This window comes from Pagrus major, chromosome 16 (genome assembly GCF_040436345.1).
Source record: "Pagrus major chromosome 16, Pma_NU_1.0".
Classification (NCBI taxonomy): Eukaryota; Metazoa; Chordata; class Actinopteri; order Spariformes; family Sparidae; genus Pagrus; species Pagrus major.
In genome coordinates this window covers 5,460,246-5,487,102 of record NC_133230.1, presented here as the reverse complement: position 1 = coordinate 5,487,102, position 26,857 = coordinate 5,460,246, and the positions used below count along the sequence as shown (strand labels likewise).

At 39.2% G+C, this 26,857-nt stretch overlaps 2 protein-coding genes across 2 annotated transcripts; one reads left to right on the top strand and one right to left on the bottom strand.

Moving 5' to 3' along the window:
* Positions 1 to 17,445: 17,445 nt before the first annotated feature.
* rmnd1 (required for meiotic nuclear division 1 homolog) lies at positions 17,446 to 22,052 on the bottom strand. Its single transcript, XM_073483551.1, has 12 exons — positions 21,926 to 22,052; positions 21,090 to 21,551; positions 20,902 to 21,007; positions 20,729 to 20,804; positions 20,383 to 20,422; positions 20,165 to 20,265; positions 19,976 to 20,082; positions 19,819 to 19,883; positions 19,609 to 19,685; positions 19,139 to 19,259; positions 18,893 to 19,009; positions 17,446 to 18,004 (listed from the first exon to the last, which is right to left on the bottom strand). The coding sequence occupies exons 2-12, from the start codon at positions 21,522 to 21,524 to the stop codon at positions 17,972 to 17,974; spliced, it is 1,278 nt and encodes a 425-aa protein (XP_073339652.1). The 5' UTR covers positions 21,525 to 21,551; positions 21,926 to 22,052; the 3' UTR covers positions 17,446 to 17,971.
* Positions 22,053 to 23,236: 1,184 nt separating this feature from the next.
* ccdc170 (coiled-coil domain containing 170) lies at positions 23,237 to 26,770 on the top strand. Its single transcript, XM_073483107.1, has 8 exons — positions 23,237 to 23,263; positions 23,424 to 23,606; positions 23,853 to 24,162; positions 24,280 to 24,461; positions 24,940 to 25,113; positions 25,197 to 25,439; positions 25,682 to 25,885; positions 26,492 to 26,770. The coding sequence occupies exons 1-8, from the start codon at positions 23,237 to 23,239 to the stop codon at positions 26,768 to 26,770; spliced, it is 1,602 nt and encodes a 533-aa protein (XP_073339208.1).
* The last annotated feature ends 87 nt before the right edge of the window (positions 26,771 to 26,857 follow it).

Genomic DNA, 26,857 nt, shown 5'->3' with positions numbered 1-26,857 from the left:
AACATGCAGTTCATGAACTTTTCTAAGGATGATCATCTTCCCGACAGCTTTTTTCTATGCATTAGTTTCCCTTAACAAACCATGAGTAACAAGGTTATTCAGGAGGAAATGTCTCATCAACACGCAACGAACACACAAGTCTTTGGTTGTGTTTCTTTCACTGGTGTGAATGTAAAGAATGATGTACTTACATACATTACAGTTTTCTTAACTTTTCAGTCAGTTTGACACGTTCTGAATATAAAAGAAGACAAACGTTTCCTGGTTTTGCAAAAAAACACCTCATTCTTTTATTTTTAAAAAAATCAATAAGCACAACCCCAAAAAACACTCCATGTTAAAGGTTCTACTTGAAATCAAGTTATCTCTGCAGTCAGCTGGCTCTGATTTGAGCTGCATGTTTGTTTTTTATTAAGAAACCGTGTTACATGAGTTTCACATGTGAGATTGCCAGTTCACCAGTCAGAGACTGAGCATGTGATCAGGTGAAATCTAACTTGGCCTTGTTTTTCTCTCCTCAGTGATTATCTGAGGTTCAGAGCGAGACTGAGGTACAGAAACAAATCATTGTGAATGCGCCAGGAATGTTTTTTTGATTAAGGATTATAAAAAAATCTGCTAAATTGAGGACAAAGGTCTATTTCGTGCCCTCGGAAAAATCTAAAGTAGCACATTTAACATCCCTCCACCATGTCGCCATGACAGATCTGTTCACAGCTCCTCGTTTTTGTGGAAATAAGAAGTTTTATATGTTTATTCTCATCAAAAGTCACCTGTTTCTCTCTTCCAGACTCCCTGAAAACATTAAGCATTACTTGTTGTCAGTATTAAAGTGACTTGATGTCTCCAAAACTTCTATCTCCGATTGAAATATGAATATCTCAGTAACAAAACACGTTAAACCTAATTTTTGATGCTTTCTTGCTTCTTTTTTTAAGATGGAGCAAATTACAACAGTCACATTATTATAATATAAAATCTTTGGTAAATGTAGAATCATTATCATCATATCAATCATTATATATTACTATACACTGTAAAAAATATATTTTACAGACATGTGCTGTAAATAAATCTTAAGAAAATATACATTTTCAAATAAATCTGCTGTGAAAGTCAGTCAAAGTATGTAACTATAAATAGGACTTTATTTATTAGTTATTTTTAACTTTAAATTGTAATTCTTTTCATGGTTTCAAGTGCTGATTAGCAGTAATCAGTAAAAAAAACACAGCGTCCACTGCACAAACCTGGTTATCACTGTGAAAACATGATTACCACTGTACAGACACAGTTATCAGTATAAAAACAGTGTCTACTGCACAGACCTGGTTATCTCTATATAAACACAGACCACAGATAATGTAGACAAAGACGGCCCTCTTTTCCCATCATGCAATGTGCTGAGTGGTTTGTTATATAGTAAAATAAGTAGAATAAAAATGTGAGAAAGAAAATATCTGGTGATCCATTTTCTAAATTGTTGTCTCTCGTGTTTATGACATAAGAAGCATTGTGAAGATTTTGTTGCAAGGATAACATTTTATTATGTTTTTCCACTTGCAATTAACTGACATCCGTGCTCAGATCATAAAGGATAATTGATGATTAGTGATCCTACATATTTAACCAACATGTTTACCACTAACAGCATAAACAGCAATTCAACTATAATTCTTTTCAATCTTTTTAATTGTGTTTTTTTTTTTAGAAACATCTGGCAGGCCAAATTTAACCTAATGGCGGGCCAACTTTGGCCCACAGATTGCGGCCCTTTAGTAGACTGATTGAATAATTCTGTAAAACAACATAATTATGCTGTGATTTAAAGACTGCAACCTTCGAAATGTAGATTTTAAATGTTTGTATGGAGTGAAAATGTGTACAGATAATGCAAACAGGGAAAAACTGCGATTTTACAGTCATTTATTGTTGAATTATGTATTTTACTGTGATTTTATGGGAACTGTTTGGCAACGTTTCAATTTTTTTTTTCAACAGTGGCACAGCTGCAGAAGCACACAAAGAGAAACAAAAAGATGACATCAAAACTCTGCTGACCTTTGTGTTTTCTCTTCCATTTTAAAATGAAAAGCAAGACACTGTGGCTAAGCATAAAAAAAGGACTCATTCGTCAGATTTGAATTTCAGTTGCAGCGCTGATATTCGATGCCCTGAAACTACTAGGCACGAAAATGAAGAAACATGCCCACACATGAGACCCCCTGCACCTTTCTAACATTATACTGCATCAGGTCTCAGGAGGTGGGTTTGCTGTAATCAGTGTGGAAAACATCAGCTGTTTCCAGTTACCCCAAAGTTGTGACTCTAATTGATTCAACTTATTGGCTTCAAACTGAGTTTCACATAATAGCACCAGTGTCCGCAGGCATCTGATCAAATTAACATGAATGTCTGTCATGGGTTTGGAGATTTCTCTCTGCTCTAAGATTTCCCAAGGTCTGACTTTGTTCAGCTTTGGTGACACATCAGTCTGGTTTTATGTAAGACTGTACTCGGCTTCGCAGTGAGGTAATAAGGTAGACATGGCATGTAAACTGCAGCACACGGGCTTCTTATACTGGACTGTTGCTTTACTTAAATATAGCTTTGTTACACAGGATATCCATGTGTATCCAGGTATAAAGTCATACAGAAAAACTCACTAGATTGTCTTGAATAAAGATATTTCTTCTGTTAAATGACATCTGCTCTTATATTTAGTCAGCGACATGAAGACAAAGAGATGATGGAGTATTGTTAAAATTATGAGCTAACTTTGTATGAGCAAGCAGCTCCTTCAAATAACACTATTTATTCTAAAATGAGTTGGAAACAGCAGGTTTTGTTTAATTGCCTTTGCTCTGAGGCTGTCTGGGAGCCAAAACTCAACTGAAGGACGTTATACGAAAAACATCACATGTCCAAAATTCTTTACAGAGTTTATCTCAGGCAAGGCAGGTTTTTAAAAAATGGAGCTGTGATGAGGTTTTGCACCACTAACAATGTTTGGTTTTTTGCCTTCTTGCCAGTAAAATGGTCAACATTAATGAACTGGAAATCACAGAAGATTACTACAAGAGCAGATTTTAAAGACTTCAGTTAACTCCCTGCACATAGATCATATACCTCATCAGACTGCATCCAGAAGACGTCAGACTTGTTTTAAAAAGTCTTAATCAATAATATTCTGAAACAAGATGAGAGCTCATACAGGGAGGAAATCAGAGAACAGTCTGCTGCTCAACATCAGCAAAAACAAGGAGCTGATTGTTGAGTTTAGAAAAAACTGTCTACATCAGTGGAGCTGAGGTGGAGCAGGTGAACAGTTTTAGGTTTCTGGGAATCAACATCAGTGAGAACCTATGTTGGTCATCACCACACTGGTTAAATGAGTGGGAAAACATGACAGAGTTTGAAAATGATGATCTCACTTTAACAACATTACATTTACATTACATTTTGGGAAATGCGCTTATTTGCGTTCTTTTTGAGTAGATCTATTGTCATAAATACAAGGCTACCACAAGCAAGTAGCTTAGCTTAGCATAAAAACTGGAACTAAGGGGAGACAGCTGGCTCTGTCTGAGGGAACGAGCTTTTCCTGCTGTGCTTAACGTCTACTTCAAGTCTGACGGTTTCAAATGTCGCCGCCCACGTGTCTCAATTTAATCTACAAATCACATTAAATCTGTTTTGCTCCAGACTTCCATTTAATCAGCTGATTTCCATTTAAAAGACATTTTATTTATTTCTAATCTTTGAGAATTTCCATAAGCTTTCAAACTGTTATGATATAATTTTACTACAGTTACATTACTCAGCAAATCCATCAAGTTTACAGATGAAAAGCCTGAAATTTCGGTATGATTTACAGCAGGAGTGTCGCTCAAATGTCCTGTCCTGAAGTTTCTGCTTTCTGAGACACCGTTTCCACAATAATTTAATCCAAAGATTATTAAATCATGCAAATATGCCTTTGAATGTCAAAAATGAAAGCTCTTTATAAACCATTCATATGAACATTTTTTGGGTCGGCAGGAAATGTAATATCCCACAGGTAGATGTTTTTTGTCATTTTTTTTGTATATTTGCTAATACTGCAATTATATTGGTCAGTAATCCATTAATAAATGCTCACAGACTTTAAATGAGGCACCAAGTCTGTTGTTTTAAATATTAATAAGTAGATAATTAAAGGTTTCATCCATCAGGTCTACATTTTTAAGTGTTAAAGGATCATTTAACCCAGATATGGAAATTCGGTCATCATTTACTCAGCCTCATGCCGATGGAAAGTCAGGTGCAGCACAACAGCGTTGCAGCATTTTTTCCGGCACAACTGAAGTAGATGGGGACTTATTTTAAAATGGAAAAAAACATAAAATGGCTCCATATGTCAAGTCTCTGGAAGCCCCAAGATTAATTTAAAAAGATTCACACCCTCGACACATGGAAGCTGTGAACACTTCAGCTTAAAAAGTGTGTGAATAACATATTTTCAAATCAATTTTTTGGAGCTTCTGGAAACCTTGATCACGCTGGACGAGCTGCATGGAGCCATTTTATGTTTCTTTCCTTTTTTTTTTTTAACGTTTTAAAACAAGTGGACTATGAAACTTCACCTGACTTTTCATTGGCGCGGACGTGTGGAGATAAATGACTGAATTTTGATTTGTGGATGAACTGTTCCTTTAAGAAGTACATTTAGTAAATGATGTATTAAGCATTAATAAAGTTATTAATTTCACCGTGTCATCCCTTTATGAAAGGTAACTTACTAGAAAATTGCAGTAAAAGATTGCATGCTCAGTTGTCTCTGACGTTTCATACAACTAGACATCTCGCTCACATCCAGGAGCTGTTATTTTTACAAAACAAAAATCACATTGTTTCCTCTGTAATGTTGCACATCAGGACCACAGCACAGTCCACAAACTGGACAACATGTGCACCTTGTTCACAGCGAGGACATCGGATGTCCCAGGAGCAGTTACATAACACACTGATTATCCATGAGGGTGGTGACTTCTTCCCATGAGACTGACGGACCAGGATCCAGCAGCATCATCAACATCCAGTTTTCACTGTCATGAGCCGACACGGCAGACCGTATAATGAAATTTACTCGCTCATTAGTCAGACTAAATGTACAGCTCCAGACTCCCTGTCAAAAGGAAAGTTCAAGCTACACGAGATGACCTGAACATGATTTAGATACCAGTACAGTTTGGAGGTACTAAGTGTACTTGAGTATTTCCATTTTCTGTTACTTTATACTTCTACTCCACTACATTTACACAACTTTGCCTTGATAAACAATAATATTAAAAAAATCTCATGGTAAGTCATATTTATTAGATACAATTTGACTTTTTTTCTCATATTTGTGACATTTTTATCTTATAATCATGACATTTTTATCTCCTATATGTGAATTTTTATTTAATATTATGACATTTTTCTCATAATTTTGACTTATCACATTTTTATGACTTTTCACCTCATATTTCTGACTTTTTATCTCATATTTAAGAACTTTTATCTCAGAATTTCAACTTTTATCTTATAAATTTGACTTCTTATCTCATAATTAAGACCTTTAATCCCATATTTATGCTTTACCTTCGTAGTATTGTTTTCATCAAGCTTAGTTTCCATCCTTTTTTTCTTTAACTGGTGGAAATGGTCTTGCATATCTATGCAGAGCCAAAATAGCACATTTTTGTTAAATTAAATTAAATCAGTTTAACAAACAAACACTGATTCAGAAAATAAAAATGCTGAATATCAGATCAGATAATTGACTTATATATCAGTTGACCCATTTATATACAGTGTACATTCATGTTAATACATGTAGAACATACTTTTACTTGTACTTTTAACACTTGAGTAAATTCAATGCCAGAAAATGACTTTTGATGCTTATTTCACTTTTACCAAAGTGATATTTTTACACAATATCTTGTGTAAATACGTTTTCTTTTAAAACAAAAGGAGAACAACTTGGTTTAATTTAAAGTGCAGACGCTTTCTTTACTGTTTGTTTATTGTGCAGTCTGGATGCATCATCTGCTGCACTGTTTGTGAAAATATCCTTCAAACCTGTAATACTTGATATTCACCAGTGATGACTTGTGTCTGTGCTTGTTGCTCAGACTTGTGCTTCAGTCATCTGAGGACAGGCTGTGTTTTTCTCTGCAGGTCTTTTTTTTTTTTTTTTTTTTTTGATGCAGCGAGAGGCGTGCCGAGCCGAGCCGGGCCGGGCCGGACCAGGCTCGACTCATAGGCTTCATGTGATCCTGCAGGGAGGTGTTTGGCTAAAAGGACTTTTTCCCAACATCAGGCTGCAGCATTTCCAGAGCTGAGCGCCTCTCACGAAGCCTCGCTTCTCTCTCTCGCTGCACATTTGGGATATTAACATCACTTGTGCGGCTCATTCCGGACAGTGACGCGCTGCAGATCCGACGATGGGAGACGCACAGTCTGCGCAACGGGAGGGCAAGAAGGATGCAGCAGCTGAGGAGGAGAGCGGAAAAGTGGATGATGCTCTGACCGAGCAGGCTGTTGAAGACAAGGTATCGTCTCATTTCCCCGCACATCCACATTGTTGACATACTGCAGATAACTCCTGTCACGTGTACAGGCAAACTTATCCACAATAGGTCCGCATTAAGGATCTTCACTCACACATTCTTAATAGAAAACCCCTTCGGTGTTTGTTGTGGGTGAGGAAATGCTGAGGCTGGGTTTTCTTGTTGCTTGCCAACAAATCCATCCAGATGAAAAACAGTCCCTGTCTTATATTGAGCCGCATCATCCAAGTGCAGAATTAAGCTTTTGCCAATTCCTTCCTTGTTGAAATTGTTGAAAATGTGTTTTATTCTGACTGAATATTAGGAACTGTAAATGCCATTTTGGTTGTCCAATAATAGAAGCTGGTTTGCCCTTCTGAGGACCTTGTCTTCACTGTTGCATTGATGTTGCAATGGTCGGCATTTACTGTAGATGAAAAGTAAACTGCATGGAGGAATAATGACCTTTCATTCTTAGAGGAACCTAAGTAAAGCCCAGGGGAGGGATGGAATTTCCCCTTTGCTGCACTCAGCAGCAGGCAACATCGATTATTTGTGTACAACATCGTCACTGGTTCGCGCAGAGCAGGAAGTCCATTAGACTTGAGATATAAAAATGGCGATTAATGTCTTGTAAGTGATAATGATCTTTTTATGTTGGTTTATTGGCACCTTTGAACTTCGTGGCTTGGGTCAGTGCGTGATTTGGATGAAATATGGGCCAAAGTATTCTTCGTTTTGAGTCTAATGTAACTTCCTTGACTCAGTTAAAACAGAATGTAACATTTTGTTAATCATTTCTGACATGTACTCAGTTGAAAACAGTACAAAGACGATATATTTAACAGAGAGAAAGAGGTGGCAGGAGCGCTACTGGTGTCACGCAAACCACCAGTGCTCATGGAAGGGGAAAAAAAGAGAGAAAGACTTACAACCAAAAGAAAAAAAATGGCAGAAATTATCCAGCTCCAGATACTTAAGGTGCTTTGACAAATGTAAAATGCCTTTATTTGTAGAAACATAGAAAAATACACCAACTTGTACAGGCTTGCCACCCTGAAGAAGGTGCAAGCAGATACGCGTGTATTCTTATGATATATTTAATGTTTTACCTCACCAGCTTTATCGATTTCTATAAATATGTCCTTATTCTTAATTTGACGCCAGCAACAGGGAGAGCTGTTGAATGCTAAAAAAAACCACCTGGCACAGTCTTCAAGTAAACAAGTTAATTTCTAACAGGTGACAGTATCATGATTGGGTATGAAAGGGGCATCCATGAAAGGCTCAGCTGTTCACAAGCAAGGATGGGGCGAGGTTCACTGTGAAACATATGATTGTATGAAAGATATTACGACATGAGCTCCAGCAGACTTTGTAAAACCGTTGTCAGTAAACACAAATTGTTTGCATACTGTTTTTATTTGCAATTAACACGGCGTCCCAACTGTTTGGTGTCAGGGTGAACCATTTTAGTTCAGGATGACTGAAAACAAAGCGATGCCTGTTCATAGGTGCGTGCATGTGAAGTGAATAACTTTTGACTGGGAAAATCAGCTCACACCCACCCATAATCATATTACGCAGTTTGATCTTGTTGGCATACAGTCGTGTTTCAATTCACAGTCTGTGTTGTTTTTATCTCAACATTTAGGGGATTAAAAGCTGGTTCTTGGGTCACTCATAATCAATATCAATATTTAATTAGTCATCAAATTAGTCTACTTAATGACACACTAAAAAAATAAATATTTACTTCAGTTATACATATAAAAAGTGTGCAACACTGCTCTGTGTGTATGAAGAAATGGCAGCACTGAGTGGAAATTAATCTAACAATGTCTTAGTCAGTATTAGCAGATGGAATATGACCCTTTGAGGTATTTGTATAGTTGATTATTAAGTGTGTTACTCCGCTCTAGTTTAAGGACATGAGTTTCTTGCTCTGATTCCACTTCTCAGACCTTTCCCCGGCTAATCTGACTCACGGATTTGAGATTGGGACAATTAGAGTTGTTTAACTGTAAGACTGCCATCGCTCCCACCCAACAGTGGATGGACTGTGTGGTTTGCAGACAAAATAGGACTTTGGATCTCCAGTTAATTAAAGATTGAAATTCTTTGCTGGCTTTAAGGGAAGTACACATTCTGATGCTATGAGCATATAAGGAAATGGTTGCTGTGCATTTCTTTTAACTGAAAATAGTGCTTGGAAATGTTTAAAGATGGGAACTAGTTTGATTGACTATGAGTTGACTACCCTACCATCTCGCTTTGTCTAAAGGTACACTATATGTTATGTTTTTGTACATTCAATGTTTTGTTGTTGTTTTGTTTCAGCCTCTCAAAAACACTGAGCAGATCTCTGAGATCATTGGGAAAGCAGACGGCTCTATAGCAGAAGTTAATGGTCACTGTAAGGATGAGATCGCTGCTGAGGGTGGGTACTCATAATTTGTTTTACTGCTTATTGGCAGACAATGTCAGCATAATTGAACAGCTGCAGAACCTGTTGGACTTCAGCTGATAGAGTTTCATCTTTCATCAGTCTTGTTCAGTTCTTGCAATCAAAGTGTTTTAATATTTAATTTCTTTCCTGGTTTAGCGATCCTTACGCCAGACGAAGATGTTTCAGAAACAGAGAAGCCTCTTCAAGAAGAAGTAAAACCATTAGAAAATGATGAAATTAAAAAAATTAATGAAAAGACATCACCTGATGACGCTGATGCTAATGAAGACGTGCCCTTGGAAATGACTGAAATGGATGCCAAGCAGAATGACATCAACGATGGTTTTAGAAGATTTTTCAGTAACATTGGTTTGAAATTAACAGTAAAGAGGGGCTCAGTTGATACAGCAACGGATGTGCCTGATAAGACCAACAACGAAGAACCAAGCATACCAGAAGAGGTTGAGGATGCTGCAAAGGAGTCCAAAAGTGAGAATGCTGAACAGAATACTGATGTGAACATAGCGCAGGAGACTTATGACAATGATTCAACAACATGTCCTACTATGACAGACGCTACATCGGAAGATGCTGTAGAAAATGCAGAGGAGAAAACATCAGAAACCAAAGAAGAAGTTGAATCTCATGATGCAGACGCAGCAACATCATCTGCAGGCGAAGATGCACACCAGGAAGCCACACCTGAACAAGAGCCACATGAAACATCTCTGTCTGGTGCTGATGTAGATGCAGTATCTCCAATTAAAAGATTTTTTACGACTGGAATATTTTCTGGACTAGGTAAAAAGAAAAAGAAAGCCGCAGAAGATGAGACAACTGAGAAAGAACTTGTGGACATGGGAAAAAAGGAAGTCATAGAGACTACAGAACAAACTGTAGAAGACCAACAACAGGATAAAGAGGAGTTTAGTTCAGGTGTTGAGGCAGCTGCAGTTGAGGCAGAGCATAAAGAAGCCCAGATGACAGATGAATCAGAAATGAGCCCTCAAGAGAAGGAAAAAGTTCCATCAAGTCCTCTAAAAAGGCTGCTGTCAGGGTCTAGTTTCAAGAAACTCTCCAAAAAGCAAAGAAGCAGGCGGTCAAGTGATGCAAAGCTGTCCGACTCTGGAGAACATGTTTCAGACCAGCTCCTGTCATCTACTGAGTCAGCTGAGAATCAGAAGCAAGAAGGTCCTGCACAACCCTCTGCAGAGGCAGGAGAGGAGGATGGTGCATGGGCTTCCTTCAAAAAACTTATGACTCCAAAAAAACGCGTGAAGAGACCCTCCTTGACCAATGAAGAGACACAAATCTCAGGTCCAGTGGAACCTAAGCCAAGTGAAGGAGAGCAAATATCAGATCACAGCACAGAGGAAGGCAAAAAAAGAAAGGACTCGTCCGTTTCATGGGAAGCTGTTTTGTGTGGATCCGGAAGAAGAAGAAGCCGTAAAACATCTGACTCCGAGGATGAAACACCTCAAATTGATAACACAGATCACAAACAAGGCGGTGGATCTAAACATGGTGCAGAATCTCCCCTAGAAAGTTCAAATGAGCCTGATATTGTCGCCTCTTCACCCAAACAAGCAGGAAGTCCTTCAGAGAGTGATGGAGGGTCAACATGGAACTCTTTGAAAAGACTTGTCACCCCGAAAAGGAAAGCGAAGGATGAGGATGAAAGCAAAGACATCATACAGTCTGATAGTGAAGTTACTCAAGACGAGTCCTCCTTTTCGTTAAAGAAACTCCTACCAGGACGAAAAAAGAGGAAGTCTGCCGAAAAGCAAGACCGAGCATCTTCAGATGAGGCTGATAGGGATGTAGCTTCAGGTGATGAAGACTCTGAGACACCAGCTGTTGTTCCAATGTCTGAGTTTGATACAGTTGAGACAGAGGTTCACATACAAGCACAGGCAGAAATAGAAAGTCAAATACCTGAGGAAGCAAACTATGAACTCCAAAAAGACCTTCTTGATCAGATAGCCGAACCAGTCCTACCTTGTGAAAGTCTGCAAACAGAAGCAAACAAAGTCCAAGACAATTATGCTGCTTTAGAAAAACAGGTACCTACAACCCCTACTGCAAAAGCAGAACCTGATGATGAAACAGAATCAACCAGTAGTCATCAACAACTCAGTGACATTCCAGAGGAGGGCATAATTACAGACACCATGGTCACTCCAGCTTCAGTCGCTGAGGAGGCAGCTAGAGATGACACTTTAGCAGAGGACCTGATAGAGATCACATCTGAGGCCATTACTGCACCAGAACCTGCCTCGGGCATTACTCTTGCAGATGAAACTGAGATGATCTCTGCCGTTTCCCAGTTATCTTCAGAGTCTTCAAAAACATCTGGCAACACAACACCAGTCCCAGCAGAATATGAGGTTGTGGAAACCGATGAACTCCTGTATCAGGTTGTTGAAACCATCTCAATAAGCCCAAAGTCCATCCCAGTGTGTTCAGATGAGCCAAGCTCTGAACAAATAGTTGGTTCTGCCTCACATCAAATACTGGAAAAATTTGAAATAGAAGAGCCAACAATTCTGGAAATACACAGGAGATTAGATGCAACAGCCATTAACACAGGTCTAAATGTTGAAGAACTGGATGCAATTAATGAACTTGCAGCTACCTCCCAAACAGAGAGCACATCTGAAGTTGTGTCTGAAGTTCCTACTGAGGAGTTTTACACTGCCGAAATTCCTGTAGACAAAAAACAGGAGGTCGGTGTTTCACATCAAGAAGAAAGCGTGGAAGAATTTGAACAGATTGATGAGAGCCATCATCTGGTCAAAGGCCTATCTGAGATAAATGCTGCTGTACCTATAGATAAATTACCTGAAGGTGAAGAAACTGTGCTAGATGTAGGGTCTGTAGTTGAGGCACATCAAGCTGAAACAGAGGATTCAGCTGCTACAGTAGCAGATGAAATGGAGGGGGCTATGGAGCAGGAAGTCCAAATGGTGACAGAAAAGGAAGATCAAATTCAAGTTGAGGACACAGATCAACCACCAGTAGAGGTGGGGGAGTTGCGTGAATTAGCAGCTGTACAAGGTGACATATTAGATTCAGAGGAGGGTAGTGTTCGATCACCAGAAGTAATCTCAGAGGACATACTGGCAGCCAAAACTGTTACTGATGAACTCAAAGAGGAAACAGAGCCAGAAAAGGAAGATGAACAAGAACAGGATGCTGCCAAAACTGAACAAGGTCAAGTACCCGAAGAATTAGGAGCTGTGCAAGCCTCCACATTAGATTCAGAGGAGACTAGTGTTCAATCACCAGAGGAGGAAGTAAAATCAGAGGACAGTCCACCTGCAGAAACAGTTACAGACAAACCCAAACAGACAGCAGAGCATCTCACTGAAGTCAGTGTTGAGCCAGAAAACAAAGAACTACCAGTGAATGTTGTCAGAACTGAACATGTTCAAGAACCAGAATTATTAGAAGCTGTTCAAGAACCCATATTCAATTCAGTGGATGGCAGTGTTCAGTCACTTGAAAAAGAAGCAATAGTGGACCTTCCCAAAGCAGAAACAGTCACATATGAACCCAAGCACGAAACAATACCTCTCACTGAGCCAGTGGATGCTTCCAAAACTGATCATGTTCAAGAACCGGAAGTATTACAAGCTGTACCAGCCCCAACATCAGAGGCGGCACTTGAAAAGGAAGTAACATCAGAGGAGGTTCCAGGAGTCGAAACAGTTGCAGATGAATCCAAACAGGAAACCGATGTGAAGGTTGAGCCAGAGGAAAAACTACCAGTGGAAGTTGCCAAAACTGAACATATTGAGGAACCACAAGTATTAGAAACTGTTCAAGACTTCACATTAGAGTCAGAGGATAGCAGTGTTAAATCACTTGAAAAAGAGGTAATATCAGCGGTTCCAGAAGCTGAAACAGTTACAGATGGACCCAAACATGAAGAAATACCTCTCACAGAGCCAGTGGATGTTTCCAAAATTGAAGATGTTCAAGAACCAGAAGTATTACAAGCTGTACGAACGCCCACATCTGACGCTGGTAGCCTTCTATCACTTGAAAAGGAAGAAACATCGGAGGATATTCCAGCAGAGGAAATGGTTACGGATGAACCCAAACAGGAAACCGAAGTGGAGGTTGAGCCAGAAGAAAAAGTAACATTGGAAGCTGCCAAAACTGAAGAACAAGAAGTATTACCATCTGATGTAAAAGATATTGTGACTGAGACCAAAGAAGTGGTATTAAAGTATGTGCATATAGTCACAGAAAGTTTTAAGGGAGGAATCTCAGAGGACATTCCCAAACCAGACACTGACAATTTAATTGCTTCTGTAGCGGATGAAATCAAGAGCAAAGTTTTGCCACAACTGGGTCAGGCTTTAGAGAAAACAGAGGATCAGAAAACTGAAAGTATCACGCATGATGTTTGGGTTAAGCAGGAGGACAGCATCCCTGAGGTTGAAGATGAATTACAAACACTAACAGCAGTTCACGTATCTTCTGTCAATGAGGAGGCAAGTAATGTTCAAGAAACCGCAGCACTTTGTGTAGAAAATTCTGCAGTTACAGATGAACCCAAACATGCAATGCAGCTTAGTGAAGTGCTAGAAAGTGTTGAACAAGAAAAAGAAAGGAAAATTCCAGACAGCGAGATAAAGACTGCAGTGGTTGAACGTACCTTAGTGGCTTCAGTAGTTGTATGTGATGTAAAAGACGTCTCAGTTGCAGAACCTGATGTTTTGATAGAGAAAACTTCAGAAATGACTGAACCCTTGATAGAGACAGTTGCAAATGAGGTAGTGCTTAAGGAGGAAGTCGAGGCTGCTGTACCATTCGTGAAAGAAGATACGGCTGAGACAACAGGGGAGATTGAAATGATGCATGTGCCATCAGTAACGCTTGAGGAGCAAGTGCAGGTGGTCGATGTTGATTTAAAATCTGCAGGGACAATGGACTCGGTGCTAGAGGGAGGGCTAACAGACACCAAAGAAGTCATAGATGTTTGTAATGAAATGGGTAAAAAGGTAGACAATCTCTCCGCAACTCCAGAGATTGAACAGGAATTAATTAATGAGGAACACAAGGTGACAATTCAAGAAGTAATTCAACATGTTGAGGAGGAATTACCAGAGACAGCACCTGAATCAGTGGTTGTAAACTTTAAACAAGAAGTGATTCAACAGCCAGATGCTGTGACGAAAGTAAGTGAGGTGGTTGAAAGTGAATCAAATGATGTGGAGGATCAAACAGCAGTGGAGGAAAGTATTGAATCATCCAGGGAAAGACAGGATGAAGCAACTGCTGTCATCAGTGATGACTCTGCAACAGAACAGCAAGTGTCCAAGGATCTCATGCAAACCCCTGATCTTCCAGAGAGTCTAGGCGTTTCTATCCATGATCACAAAGAGGATTTGGAGCAAACTAAAGCTGAACAGGAAAAATTGCGAGTAGGTATCACAGCCGAAGAGGTCAAATCGTCATCACAGGAAATTCTTGAACAAGCACAAATTACACAAATGTCTCAAAGTACGATTGTAACGCCTAGCAACACTGGATTAGTCATCCCACAAAACACTGGAATCATCTCGTCAGTAGGTAACGTGGAGTCCCCGTCAAGTCTTTCTTTAGAGTTCAAACTTAACATACAGTTTGGGCAAGCAAAGGCACCATTTTCCCCACCACCTGTAACAGAGAGAATTGCACCTGTGATACACACAGACATCCCTGAGGTTGGAGTTCAGGCAGCAAATGCAGAAGAACCCGTAAAACCAATAAATCCAACACAAAGACCTGAGAGCCAGAAACAGGAGTTAGCGGAGTTAGCTAGCGTCACAGTTCAGGCAAGAGACATCACAGAAGCAATGGCAAACTTAGATTCAAGAGAAAATGGCGTGATTATGCCTCAACCTGTACTGCAGGATGTCGGCATCCAAGTGATGGAAACAGTAGAACCAGTGGAACAAATCGAATCAACAGAGACAGTAACATCCAGTGTTCAGGCAACAGAAACAATACATCCAATTAGACCAACAGAGCAAAGAGAAGTCTTTGTGAGTCACGCAGTACTCTGTAAAGCTCATGACCAAGACACAAAAGTAGAAGAGCCAGTTAAAAAAATAGAGGAGGAAAATGACCAGGATGAGTGGATGGATGCTGAGGAAGTCATCTACACTCAAGAGAAAACAGAGATGCTCCTTGAGGTGAAGGAACCTCTAGAACCTCAGACAGGAAGTGAACAAGAGGAAGAGGCAGGACTTGGACGTGAGGCTCCTGATTCCAAAACTGCGGAAGAAGAGAGTCAACAGGAAATGCACAAAACAGAAGGACCTGTAGAAATTGAGAGTGACGGTGAAGATTTTGCTGTCGCACTTGAGGACCTGGAATCTGCATCTGTGAGCGTCACTACGATGGACTTTGATTAATTTCAATCTCAACTTCAGTGTCACTAACTGGTAAGCCTTTCTCTTCACTCTTGTCATGATCATTGCATGATCTGATAGCGCTGTGTTGGTGTGGTTCCTACAACATATTAAGGACCATCGTTGCAACTGAACAATCACGTATATTTTGACCCAAAACCATGATCGTTTCCAACCCAATCACCAGAATATATGTTTCTGCAAACCATAGATATGTTGAACTTTACATTTCATTATGTTTACATTTTTCCATTTTATATGGTGCCAACACTGTGATTATGGTCTGTTTAGGGTTAGAGTTAGGGTTTGTGTCAAGTTAGGATTAGGGGTGTGCACAAAAACCATTTGGTTAGGGTCAGAAAAAAGATCATGTTTTGGCTTAAAATACCTATTTTGGTCAACACATTATTTTTGTTGTTGACCAAAACAAGACGACAAATTGACCTGAGGTCAGAATATCCAGTGATGTGACGCTTCCAATATGAAAGCTACCTATTCGTACAAGACGACCTGCTCCCTCGGTGGGTTTGTTTGCTTTTTTGTGACCTGCAATGACAATCCTCTAGCAACATTTACTATGATGTCACAGGGATGACACCAACATGGAGATATCAGATAAATCTATTTTTTTGCCCATTTGTCAATTTGCTCTTACACTAAAATTGTTCATCACATTCATTGCAATATCCACAGTAATTAATATAATGTTACATTTTTTTTTCTTTCTTTCTTTCAGGGTTTGGACAATCAAAACGGAAGTCACTCAAGTTTGTAAGAAGTTTCCAAAAAGCCATTAGTGTGTGTGTGCTTAATGAGAGATCTGGCAAGAGAAGCATCAACTGGAAAAGTGATCATCTTCTCAGGGGAACGCAGAGTTTGAACTACGAGTGAACTACATCCATTAAGCAATGACGTCTTTCAATACATCTGAGTGGTTTGCTATATTGTGCAATTTTTATTAGTAATCTTGTCAGGTCTTGTCTATCATAAGTGGTGTTTTTGAAAAGGATCTAACCCGATCTGTTTTAATAGATTGCAGATGTCTGAGAGAGTGAGATGGCATTTTTGTTAAGTATTATCCTTAAAACACATTTCTGGATGATTTCTTTTGCTTTTTCAGAAGCAACATTCATTCTTCTTGGCACATGAGGATGTTTCTAGTATATCAGTTTATGTAGATATTTCACAGCCGTTACAATGCATCATCTGTGTTCATAAACTCTTCTGTCTTTCTGTACTTATTTTATCATTTCATTTAAATACATGTTCCCACGGGATCTATGCAGATAAAAATAAAAGGCAGAATTAAGCATGCTATTATTACTGTATATTATCTTGTACATAATGACAGTTTTAATGCTTATACGGGCAAAAAATAGTCCTCATTTTGAATCTACAAAAATTTCTACTCAGACAGGTTTTCAAATAAGTGCATGATGATCGCATGGCACGTCTTTGTTTTTTGTTTTAAAGTTAGAATTCACTTATTTTGATTATATGTTAAATTAATCTTTACATATATAATTATAATCAGCAAAGCCTTAAACTTCAGCAATCATGGCAGCTTTACATGTGCATCTATTTCCAAGCCTTAAGCCTCAATGAGCTAGCACTATCACTGATACAATAGATTCAGTAAGCAAGTGTGTGTGAAGGGTGAGAGGAAAATAAGGTTATGACAGGCTGTTGTGTCCTCTTTGAAATGTTTTCACATATACTGACTTTTATGAAGAATTCTTCCTGATCTGTGTATATGTCCACTGATGACAACATGCAGAATATAAACCTGAGTTACCTGTGTTTATATATTTACATATATATATTTACCAATGTTTTATTAATAAAATATAATTTTATTTGAATAAATTCATACTTGTATGTACATCTTGTATTGCGGAATCTTTTATATTGACACTTCTGGTGATCGTAAGCTATCTTTAGACAGTCTACTGAACCAATAATCAATCAATAAGTTGATATTTCACATGCAAACACTGAAACATAACTGACAAACATTTAAAACAAATATTTTATTTCATCTTCTATAACTTAGCACTCACAGTTGGAGTAAATTAAATACCATTATTTATATTTCCCCATCTTATTTTACTGCTAGTGTTTCAGTCACAAGAATAATGTCACATGTCGAGGTCACACAGGGTTGAAAACCAGCATTCTTCACACTGAAAAAGATTCAGACTTTTGCACATAATGTAAAAAAAAAAAATGTACAATTGTATTACATTGTAAAGCATAAACTCAGAAAACAAAACTAAAAGTCCTCCACCACCCTTGAGTTAGGATCTTCAGCACAACAGTAAATAAATGATAAAAAAGACGGATTTATTGTGTGTTGTTGAAATGTTGATACTGTACGACAGGAACAGTAAGACATTCGAAGATATTTAGGTCCACTTTACGATTTCAGTCACTTCCAGAAAAGATCTTCACATATGAAGTACCTTTGTATAGAGCAGCATTCTTCCTTTGGAGCTTCTAGTACCCTTTTTAGATTTGTGCATTGTTGGAGCAGCAGGTTAGAAGATCATTTTTGCAAGTTCAAACAAAACCTACAAGAGAAACAAGCGATAGATGTAATTTAAACTGGCAATAGACACGTTTTTTGCTTTAATCCTATCGTTATGAAGTGAATGTTGATTACACAATAATAATGACCCTATCAGCGTTTACATAAGTTCCCTTTACACTTTGCTTACACTATGCAATTTGGCCTGCCACCGAGCATTGGGTTAGGCCGCCGGACGATGTTGATGGCTGACAGTCATCCACTACTGAGCCCTGCAACTTCGCAGCATCGTGATTTTAAAGGCATCCCACCAGAGAACACAAAAAAGTAGCATCTCCAGCCAGAGTTGCCGGCGTTTCGGATATGTGGTGGAGAAAATGAAAAGGCGATTGTCTCCGTTTATTATGTAATAGCTGGCTCACTTTGTTTTAAGCTTCTGAGGGTGAACACAGCCAAGTTACGGACATGTTGTGCGGAGACAAAGACCCTTTTAAACCCGGCTTGGGGGATGTATATCAGACGCTTGCCAGGTAGGGATGTGAATAGTTGATCCGACTCCCTTCGACCGTTTTCCAGACTAAATGAATAAATTAACACATTTTGCTCTGTGTTGTCGGTGGCTGCTACAGAAAACAAGAAAACAGAGAGCGAGTCGGTAGTGGGAGAAAAAGTCGTCCTTTGCCACTTTAACTCGAAAAGGTTGTATGTGTTTAAAATAAAATTAAACAAAAGAGCTAAAAACTGAAATTTACAGCAGAATGTTAATGAATTGCATTCTTTTATGATTAAATAGCTTTTAACTAACTAATTACTAAGTAGTCTAGCCAAAGTTCCAGAGCTGTAGGTCTGATGTGATCAATAAAGATTGGAAACAAAAGGCACAAAACACATTTTTAAACATCTGGCACAAACATTTCTTTTAGATCCTTACCTCAATCGTAATGAGGATGACTATCATCCACTCCAACCTCAAGCTGTGCTTCTCACTCAGGTGGCTTCTCATCAGATCTGTTAACTGTGTGCAATGTTCCAGCTTCTCGTTCACAACCTAAAAACATACAAAATATTGGTAGCTCAGATCAAAAACAAAGCATTGGCTTCTTACTATAATGTGTGAGAATGAGTCTCTGTATTACAACGAGGATGTCACATATGTTTGGAAAAAAACTTTATTTACATTGACTCTGCGGTTGATGCTGAGGAACTGGCAGGTCTTATCATAGAGCTTCTCCAGGTTTTCTCGGTCCCAGTAGAAATCTGGTGTGATGAGCAGGTCAGACCTCAGGTTTATACAGTGTCTATTAGATGAAGATATAAAAACAAAGGTTTTAAACAGATTGTGTCATCCCAGAGTTTAATAACACAATGGCAGATCTACAATAGATTGCAATTGCCCAGCAGAATTACTTTAAGATTGAGCTGTTAGATATAGTAAACTGACCGAAGAAACTGACAATGAAGAGAGCAAAAAAAGGAGGATATCAGTTGATCTGTTACTGCTAACTTGGTAAACACAAGCTAAAATCTGACATTCCATGCTGTTTGAAACAACAAGAAAGTTTTGTCTTCCTGGGAAACTTGAAGACAAAAATAGAAAGGGCACAGTTCCCTCTGAATGAACTTCTATTTAGAGAAAACTGAATTTACCTCAAAGTGAAAAGCTCGCCTATCTTCTTCATAACCTCTGCAGAGGACAACTTAACTCTTTTACCAGACTTCAGCGTCTGAGGAGAAAAAACAGATTACATTAGGATGAAGGGGAGCACTGATGCTTAGCCTGCCTTACAGACGAACAACCATTATAGATAATCAATTATTCAGAATTTCGTGCTGCCTGCTGTTAAGTGTCCACTGTACCTCTGGAATTGATTGAATTGACTCTACAAAATTATCTAACGCCACCTCCCATATCGCCAGCTTCACTGGAAAAGAAAGCAAGAGGTTACACTCTAATGAGAGGCTACACAGTGTTACTACAGAACAAGACCCTTCTTTATGATTTATGGGTTCTCACCTGACAAACACAGTGCGTTTGAAAATGCAAATTTCTCCAGAACAGCTTCATCTTGATTCATCTGATCATTCAGAATAAAGTCGCCGCGCTCGAGCTTTGTATTTCCCCTGAAGAAGTAAAAAATTGAATTTAAAAGGGAGTCTGAACATACAAATAAACAAAACAACACTAGTGTGAAGATCAACATACTCTCCAACCCTGTAGTTAATCTCTTCATTTTCCCAGTGGACTAAAGCTACTTCATAGGGCTGGATCTCATGATGCTCCAGTATTCTCATCACTCTTTTCAACTGTAAAGACAGTGAAAAAAATTAAGTTATCGAAGATGGATAAAACATGAGAGAAGTAAACAAGATTTAATTTAATATTATACATTACAAAATACAGTTAAATATAGTTGTGTTTACCGTTTTCTCCTCAACATTCCAGAAAACTACTGAGCCTTCCCTGAAATATCAGATAAGGAAAGTTAGTCCATCATTTGAGGAGGAGAAGGAGGAGAAGAACAAGCGCAGCGCGCTGTTGTCACGCTCATGAAGTTAAAACTGCTGCACCAGGATAGAGCCACGCAGACTAGAGTGCCAAACACGTCGTCGAAAATGTGAAATGTTCAGATATCTTATTAGTATCAGCGATGAGAAGCAGGAAACACAAAAAATCCATATTGTGCGTCCTTAAATGGAGCATCTGATAATTCATATCCAAGACAAAGCGTAAACAAAGCAGTTTAAAATACGTGTACTCTATTTGTACCTGAAGAAGAACATTACAGCGTCGTCATCTTGTTTCGCAGTCATGTCTGTGCTTATCACCAGCACATTTGATGCATCTGAAATTAAAATATGAATGTCATAAAACATGTTAGTTGTTCCCAACACATGTAACTCCCTGGGAAGTTGTAATATATGAATACTTTTGAATCGTACCTCTTGGCAAATCTATCTCTTGGAATCCGTGGCTCATCAAGTCGTGGCAAAGTGTCGGTAAATGATACTGATCTGCTGTTGCAAAGGCAATACACTGCATCATATCCTACAGAGAAACACAGGGTTTAATTATTCACTAAAACAAAAACATGAAGCGTATAAGATCAGTCATTCATCTGATGAATCACCTTGTCCTCAGTCTGGGAAGGCTGATTGGCTCTTGAAGGCTGTTTTGTTCTTGGTCCTTTGGGAACCCTTTTCCCAGGCACTGCTGCAGGTTTTACACTTGACTTTAAGATCGTCTTCACAATGTCGGCTGAATAAAGACGCTTCTGTTCGCTTCTACATTTAGACAACATCCCAGGGTCAGTTAACAAAGTGCTGCTGAGACCTAAAGCAGGAAGAACATGTCTCAACTGCTCCTGCTGTTGGTGAAAAGTGTTTAAATAACAGGTTCTCGAGAAGATCCCTGAGCCAGAGCAGCTGGAGTGAGTCCTGGGTTTGTATTCATACTTGTGTGCTTGGACAGACTGGGAGAAACTGGCTGAGGCACACATGAAGACTGGTTTCCTCTCCACAGGCCGCTGAGCGCCCAATCTGGACCACAAGGTCCGGAGAAGCATCTTTCCTTGGACAGCTGCACAGGTGAGCTACAGGACAGGAAACAGCTATAACGACATGTCATGCTCTGATTTACCAGTTCAATCATCACAGCACTCTGTAAATCCAGCTTCATCTATTATCAGGTGGATATTCACTTAAAATTTCCATTCATAACATCTTAAATTCAAAAGTAGGTGCCATAAACAAGCAAGTCTGACCTTGACTACATTAGCTTTCGATATCCTCACTGAGAGAGTCGTTAGGATTGACACATAATAAATAAACAGTGTGATTAATACACGAAAAATAAATACAGTTCTACACCTACAGTACAGTACAAGTCAACAGAAGTGGTAACATGCTACTGTGCGTCAGTGTGTCTGTTAGCTAATGTTTGGTGGCTAGCCAGTGGTTAGCTTACCAGTAAATGAAAGAGAAGTCATTCAAAACGAGTCTATTTTAAATCTTCTTCAGCGCGACAGGAACAAGAAGTTTCAACAAGTGTTGTGTTGAAATGTAATTGTGAAGTTAGCACACGTAGCTACATGTCAGCTCGCACGACAGAGCTGGGAGGCGTGTTTGTTTTTGTTAATAAAGTTTTGTCGCCGCTTATTTCCGGGTTGAGGTGACGTAATGACGTCTCACGTTGTTTTTTGCAGGCCCGATCTTTGACTGCCAGGCTTGAAAAACATTGAACAGTTGAAAAATGTTATTTAGGTTATGTTACATGAGCTTTTATCTTTAAATAACAAATGTGTTATCATTGTTAAATGCACCTAATAATCCTAAGCAGCAAACAAAAAACCCTTATTAAATACTTTTAATTAACTTACATTAACGTAAGGGGGTTTAATCAATACTGTAGCCTATATAACACTATTTTTTCAGTATTTTTTAAAAGACTTAAAGAAAAGTATTTGTCAATGGCGACAAAAACTTGAAGCAATTTTAAAAAAAAATCTACATTTGTGTGTATAAAAAATCCAAAAAATCCAAAATGTTTTGACACAGAAATTCAACTTCTTGGTACATGTTTTTTGCTTTTTCTTCTGATGTTATGGATATTTTCACCTCCTCAGAGTCCACACTGAGGCGATAATAATCTATGATAAGGGGCCAAAAGTAGACATTGCCTCATTTCAGGGAGGTTCAGGTGAAGGTTTACAATCACTAGGCTCCTGATTATACTCCACTCTTTACTTCATTTCACTAGTCATTTATAAGTGTTTCCTCAGCTATTACATTATTACATTATTCTGCAACACAATGCAAAAAGTAATGAACTGATCAAGTGACGACAACCATGATCTGATAGAAGACTGACAGTAACATGCCATAAAGTGTACATGAAATCCCTGAATTTTGAGTGGTATCTACTTTAAATTGTTGCCTTGGAACGATGGCAACCTGAAAGTCTGAACTCAGGGCAAACATATGAAGGTCTCCATCTGATGTGACCTTCACATGCATCTTCATCAGCTTCTTTCTCTTGATTTCTTCTGTAATTTCACACATGTTAAACAGAATTAAATACATTTTAACTATAAATTACACTTGATTTCCATCCAAGGATCTATTTTGTGTAATTGATAAAGTCTCTAGATGTCAGATGCCCCTTTAGCATCCCCTCTGGTGAAGCCTGGTATTGTCTGTGTTTGGTGTTGCCAGGAAACTTCTTAAAACAGAAACAAGTCTCTGCTGTATATTCACTCCCACTGCAACACTTCTAATTATGGAAGTCATGGAAAACTCTGATGAGGTATGTTAACACAACAGAAATGAATTTTACCTCTCTGTATGATACATGTTGTTATTGGACATAAACTAAATTACACTGAATGTTGGCAGCCAGACATAAAAGTAAAAATGTTCTATAATAGAATTTATAATAAGTCTTTACTGCTGTTTTGAATGATCAGGTGGACCAGTCTCATGAGAAGGAGAGGCTGAAGATGAGGATTGTTGTGTTGGAGGAGAGTGTGAAGTCCTGTGAGCTGGAGTGTAAAGCCAGCAGAGAGACGGTGCTCAGGCTGGTGGCAGAGCTGGACCGAGAGAGGAGGAAGGCAGCCAGCAGTGCAGCAGCTCTCGATTCAGTCAAAGTGGTACTTACATGAACTTAAAACACGAGTACATAGTTAGTACAACCACCAAAAGTTGGATTTTTCGTGTATTATTTCCTGTTCCAATGAAATCCCCCCAAAAGTACAGCGAACAAGGCCTCATTGTCTTCAGCTACACCTCTGTGGCCAGAATGGATTAAAAATGCATACATACAAAACTTAAATTTTAATAATTTATTTACATTTAAGTCAACGTGTTTGTCTCTTTTTTAAAAAAATCTCTTTTAGGAGTTAGACGGCCTGGTGGTGGGAAGAAGGAGTGTTGAGATTGAGAAAGAAACCCTGACAGAGAGGCTTGAGGCCGGCAAAAGAGTCATCGAGGCAGCTCGGAGGGAGTCGCACTGTTTGGAGAAACAGGTGGAGGAGCTCGAGAGAAACTTACAGTCGAGCCAAAGGGAGACGGAGGCAGCTGAGGAGACACTACAGGTGTTCCTGAAAAAGATGGCCGGCCTGCTGCAGGGGAAGTCTGAGAACGTCGTCCTGCCCACAGAGAAAGATATTTTACACCAAGTGGATGATCTCTGTAATACGGTGAGGAATGAGATCCTTGACCTTTGACCTCTTTTGTTTTTTGCAATAATGTTAACATTTAAACTTCTGTGTGCCTGTCTTAAAGAGGCACTCCTACTCCTAAATAAACACTTAACATCCTTACTACAGTTGTGTCACGTCTCCGAGGAGCTGAGCGAGCAGAGGGAGCTGCAGCTCAGCGCTCTGCAGAGGGCTCAGCTTGCAGAGCAGCAGGTCCAGGACCTGAGGGAGAGACTGCAGGGTCTGGAGACTGAGCTGTTAACAGCGGACATGCATCGAGACGGGCTGAGACACAACAAACAGCACGTGAGTACAGGAAAACATGTTAGTAACATGACAGAGTTATCTATTCAATATAATACTTGATTAAAAAGATCAACATTTATCATTATTTCAACTTCTTTTTTTTTATCATTAAGTTTTTTATCTCATAATTTAGCTTCCCTTTATCTCAGAATTATGACATTTTGCCCATAAATATGAATTGTATCTAATATATTTTGACTTTCTATCACATTATTCACTTTTATTTCAAAAATCCAACTTTTTATCACATACTTTTGACTTTTTAAATCTGATAATTGACTTTTTATCTCATCATTTAAACTTTTTATTTCATAATTAACTTTTTATTGCATAATTTTGACTTTGCATCACATAATGATAAATAAGCATGGGAATATTTTTTCATTTAGCTTAGTTTTCATATTATTTTTTTTGTCTTTAACTGGCGGAAATGGGCTTCCACAGTTAATCCATGTTACTCTGTATCTGTTTTAAACAGTATGAAGAGTTCCTGGAGCAGCTGTCAGAGACGATGAAGGTCGACAGTATTGCTGTGGATCTCGGCTTCGACATGAGGCTGAAACTCATCCTGTCACGCGTAGAGCAGCTGGTGAAACAAGAGGCAACTGCTTTGGTGGAGAGCAAAAGTCTGACCTACAGTCTACAGAGAAAAGTAGGCTACGGGAATAAAAAGTGGTCGTATTAGTGGCATTTGGAGTGGAATTATTCTCAGTGGGCCTTTTCTTTTCGCAACAGTTAAAGTCACAGAAAGACCAACTCGAGAGCAAAGGACTCCACATCCAGCTGCTGAGGAAGAAGGTGTCAGAGCTGGAGGAGGAGAGGAGGAGCCGATCAGCGCTGGCTGTTGAACGAGATGATGCCCATCTGGAGGTCAGGAAGCTGCAGAAGAAGCTGGAGCGTCTCCAATGCGAGCTGAAGGCCACCAAGCTGTCCAACACTGAGCTCAAGGCCCAGCTGTCCCACACCAATGAGCTCAAGGTAGAGGGGAGAGGGATTCAGTCCAGAATTCAATCCAGAGGCAGTTTCTCTGCTTAATCTATTGTGTATTTGTGTTTAAATCTGTGTATGAGTGGATGAATTGTGCAACAAGTATGTAAAGAGCCTTAGTTCTGAAAATAAATGTATATATATTTTTAAATGTCAGAGTATTTGAGAGCAATAAGCCAACTTGAATAAGCCACTGAATAACTCCGCTGAACACCTCTGTCTGACGTGCCAAGTTGAAAGTGATGGAACAGAGTCAGACCGTGCAGGAGCAGAAAAAAAGGCTGGATCAGCTGCTGGATGGGAAGGCAAAGGTGGAGAAGAAGCTGAACACAGTGAGCTCAGACCTCCAGAGCCAAGAGACGAAGAGCAGAGAGGACCACCAACAACTCAACGCCCTCAGACAGAGCCTGGCTCAGCTGTCTGACAGGGAGAGAGAGGTGAGGGAAGCCTCACACTGCTTTTCTTGCTAAGACCCGCCCTACTGTGCCTTTGACTGGTTTACCCCGATATTCTACCCCAACCCCGACCAATCTCAGTCCTCATGCCTAAACCAGAGGGTGCCTTCCACTGACTGTCTTTATCTTTATCTTTTCCTGTTTTCTGTGTTTACCTGCTTTTCCTTAGTAATTTAGTCCCTGTGTATTTAATCAGTCTGTGTTTCCCTCTTACAGTTGCCAGTTTGTCCATTTTAGCTCCTAGTTTTTGTATTTATCTTTAGTATTTTTGGATTTACCTCAGCTTGCTTTGAATGTGTTGATGTCTGGACTTCAGCTTTACATTAATTAAGCTCGCTGGGTGTCTTGCATTTGGGTCTTTTTGCTAGGTGGCCAGAAACATAACTTCAAAATATGTTAACAAGTTTGCCACAAAGTTTTAATTGTTTTGTTTTGCTCCCCCCAAGTGGCCCAAAAGTCAATTATGGCTTTAAATAGCTTTTGAAAGACCTAAAACTGGTCAGAAGTCGTAGGAGGTTCAACTCATATTTACAGATTATTACAGATTCCGCTTTAAAAATGAAACTCTTTCTTTTCTCTCTTGTTCAGTTGCTGGATTTCCGGATGGTCGTCTCCCAGATGTTGGGACTGGATGCCACAGCTGTGGCTCTTCCAAATTATGAAATCATCAAATTACTGGAGACCCTTCTTCACCCTCATCATCACCATCACCACCACCTTCATCATGTTAATGCACCCTGGCACTGCCCTTCTCACCAGAGGCCTCATCTCCACCAAATCCAGGACCTCCCTGACAGTTCCTCGTTCATCCTCTCTACCTCCAGGTCTGCTTATCCAGATGATGCAGTTTCCCTTAAAGAAGCTTAGATTTAAACATTATACATACGCCAAACTGCACTTAAAATGTAAAGGTAATATTGTTGTCTTAAAGTATATGAGAACAGATCTTATACA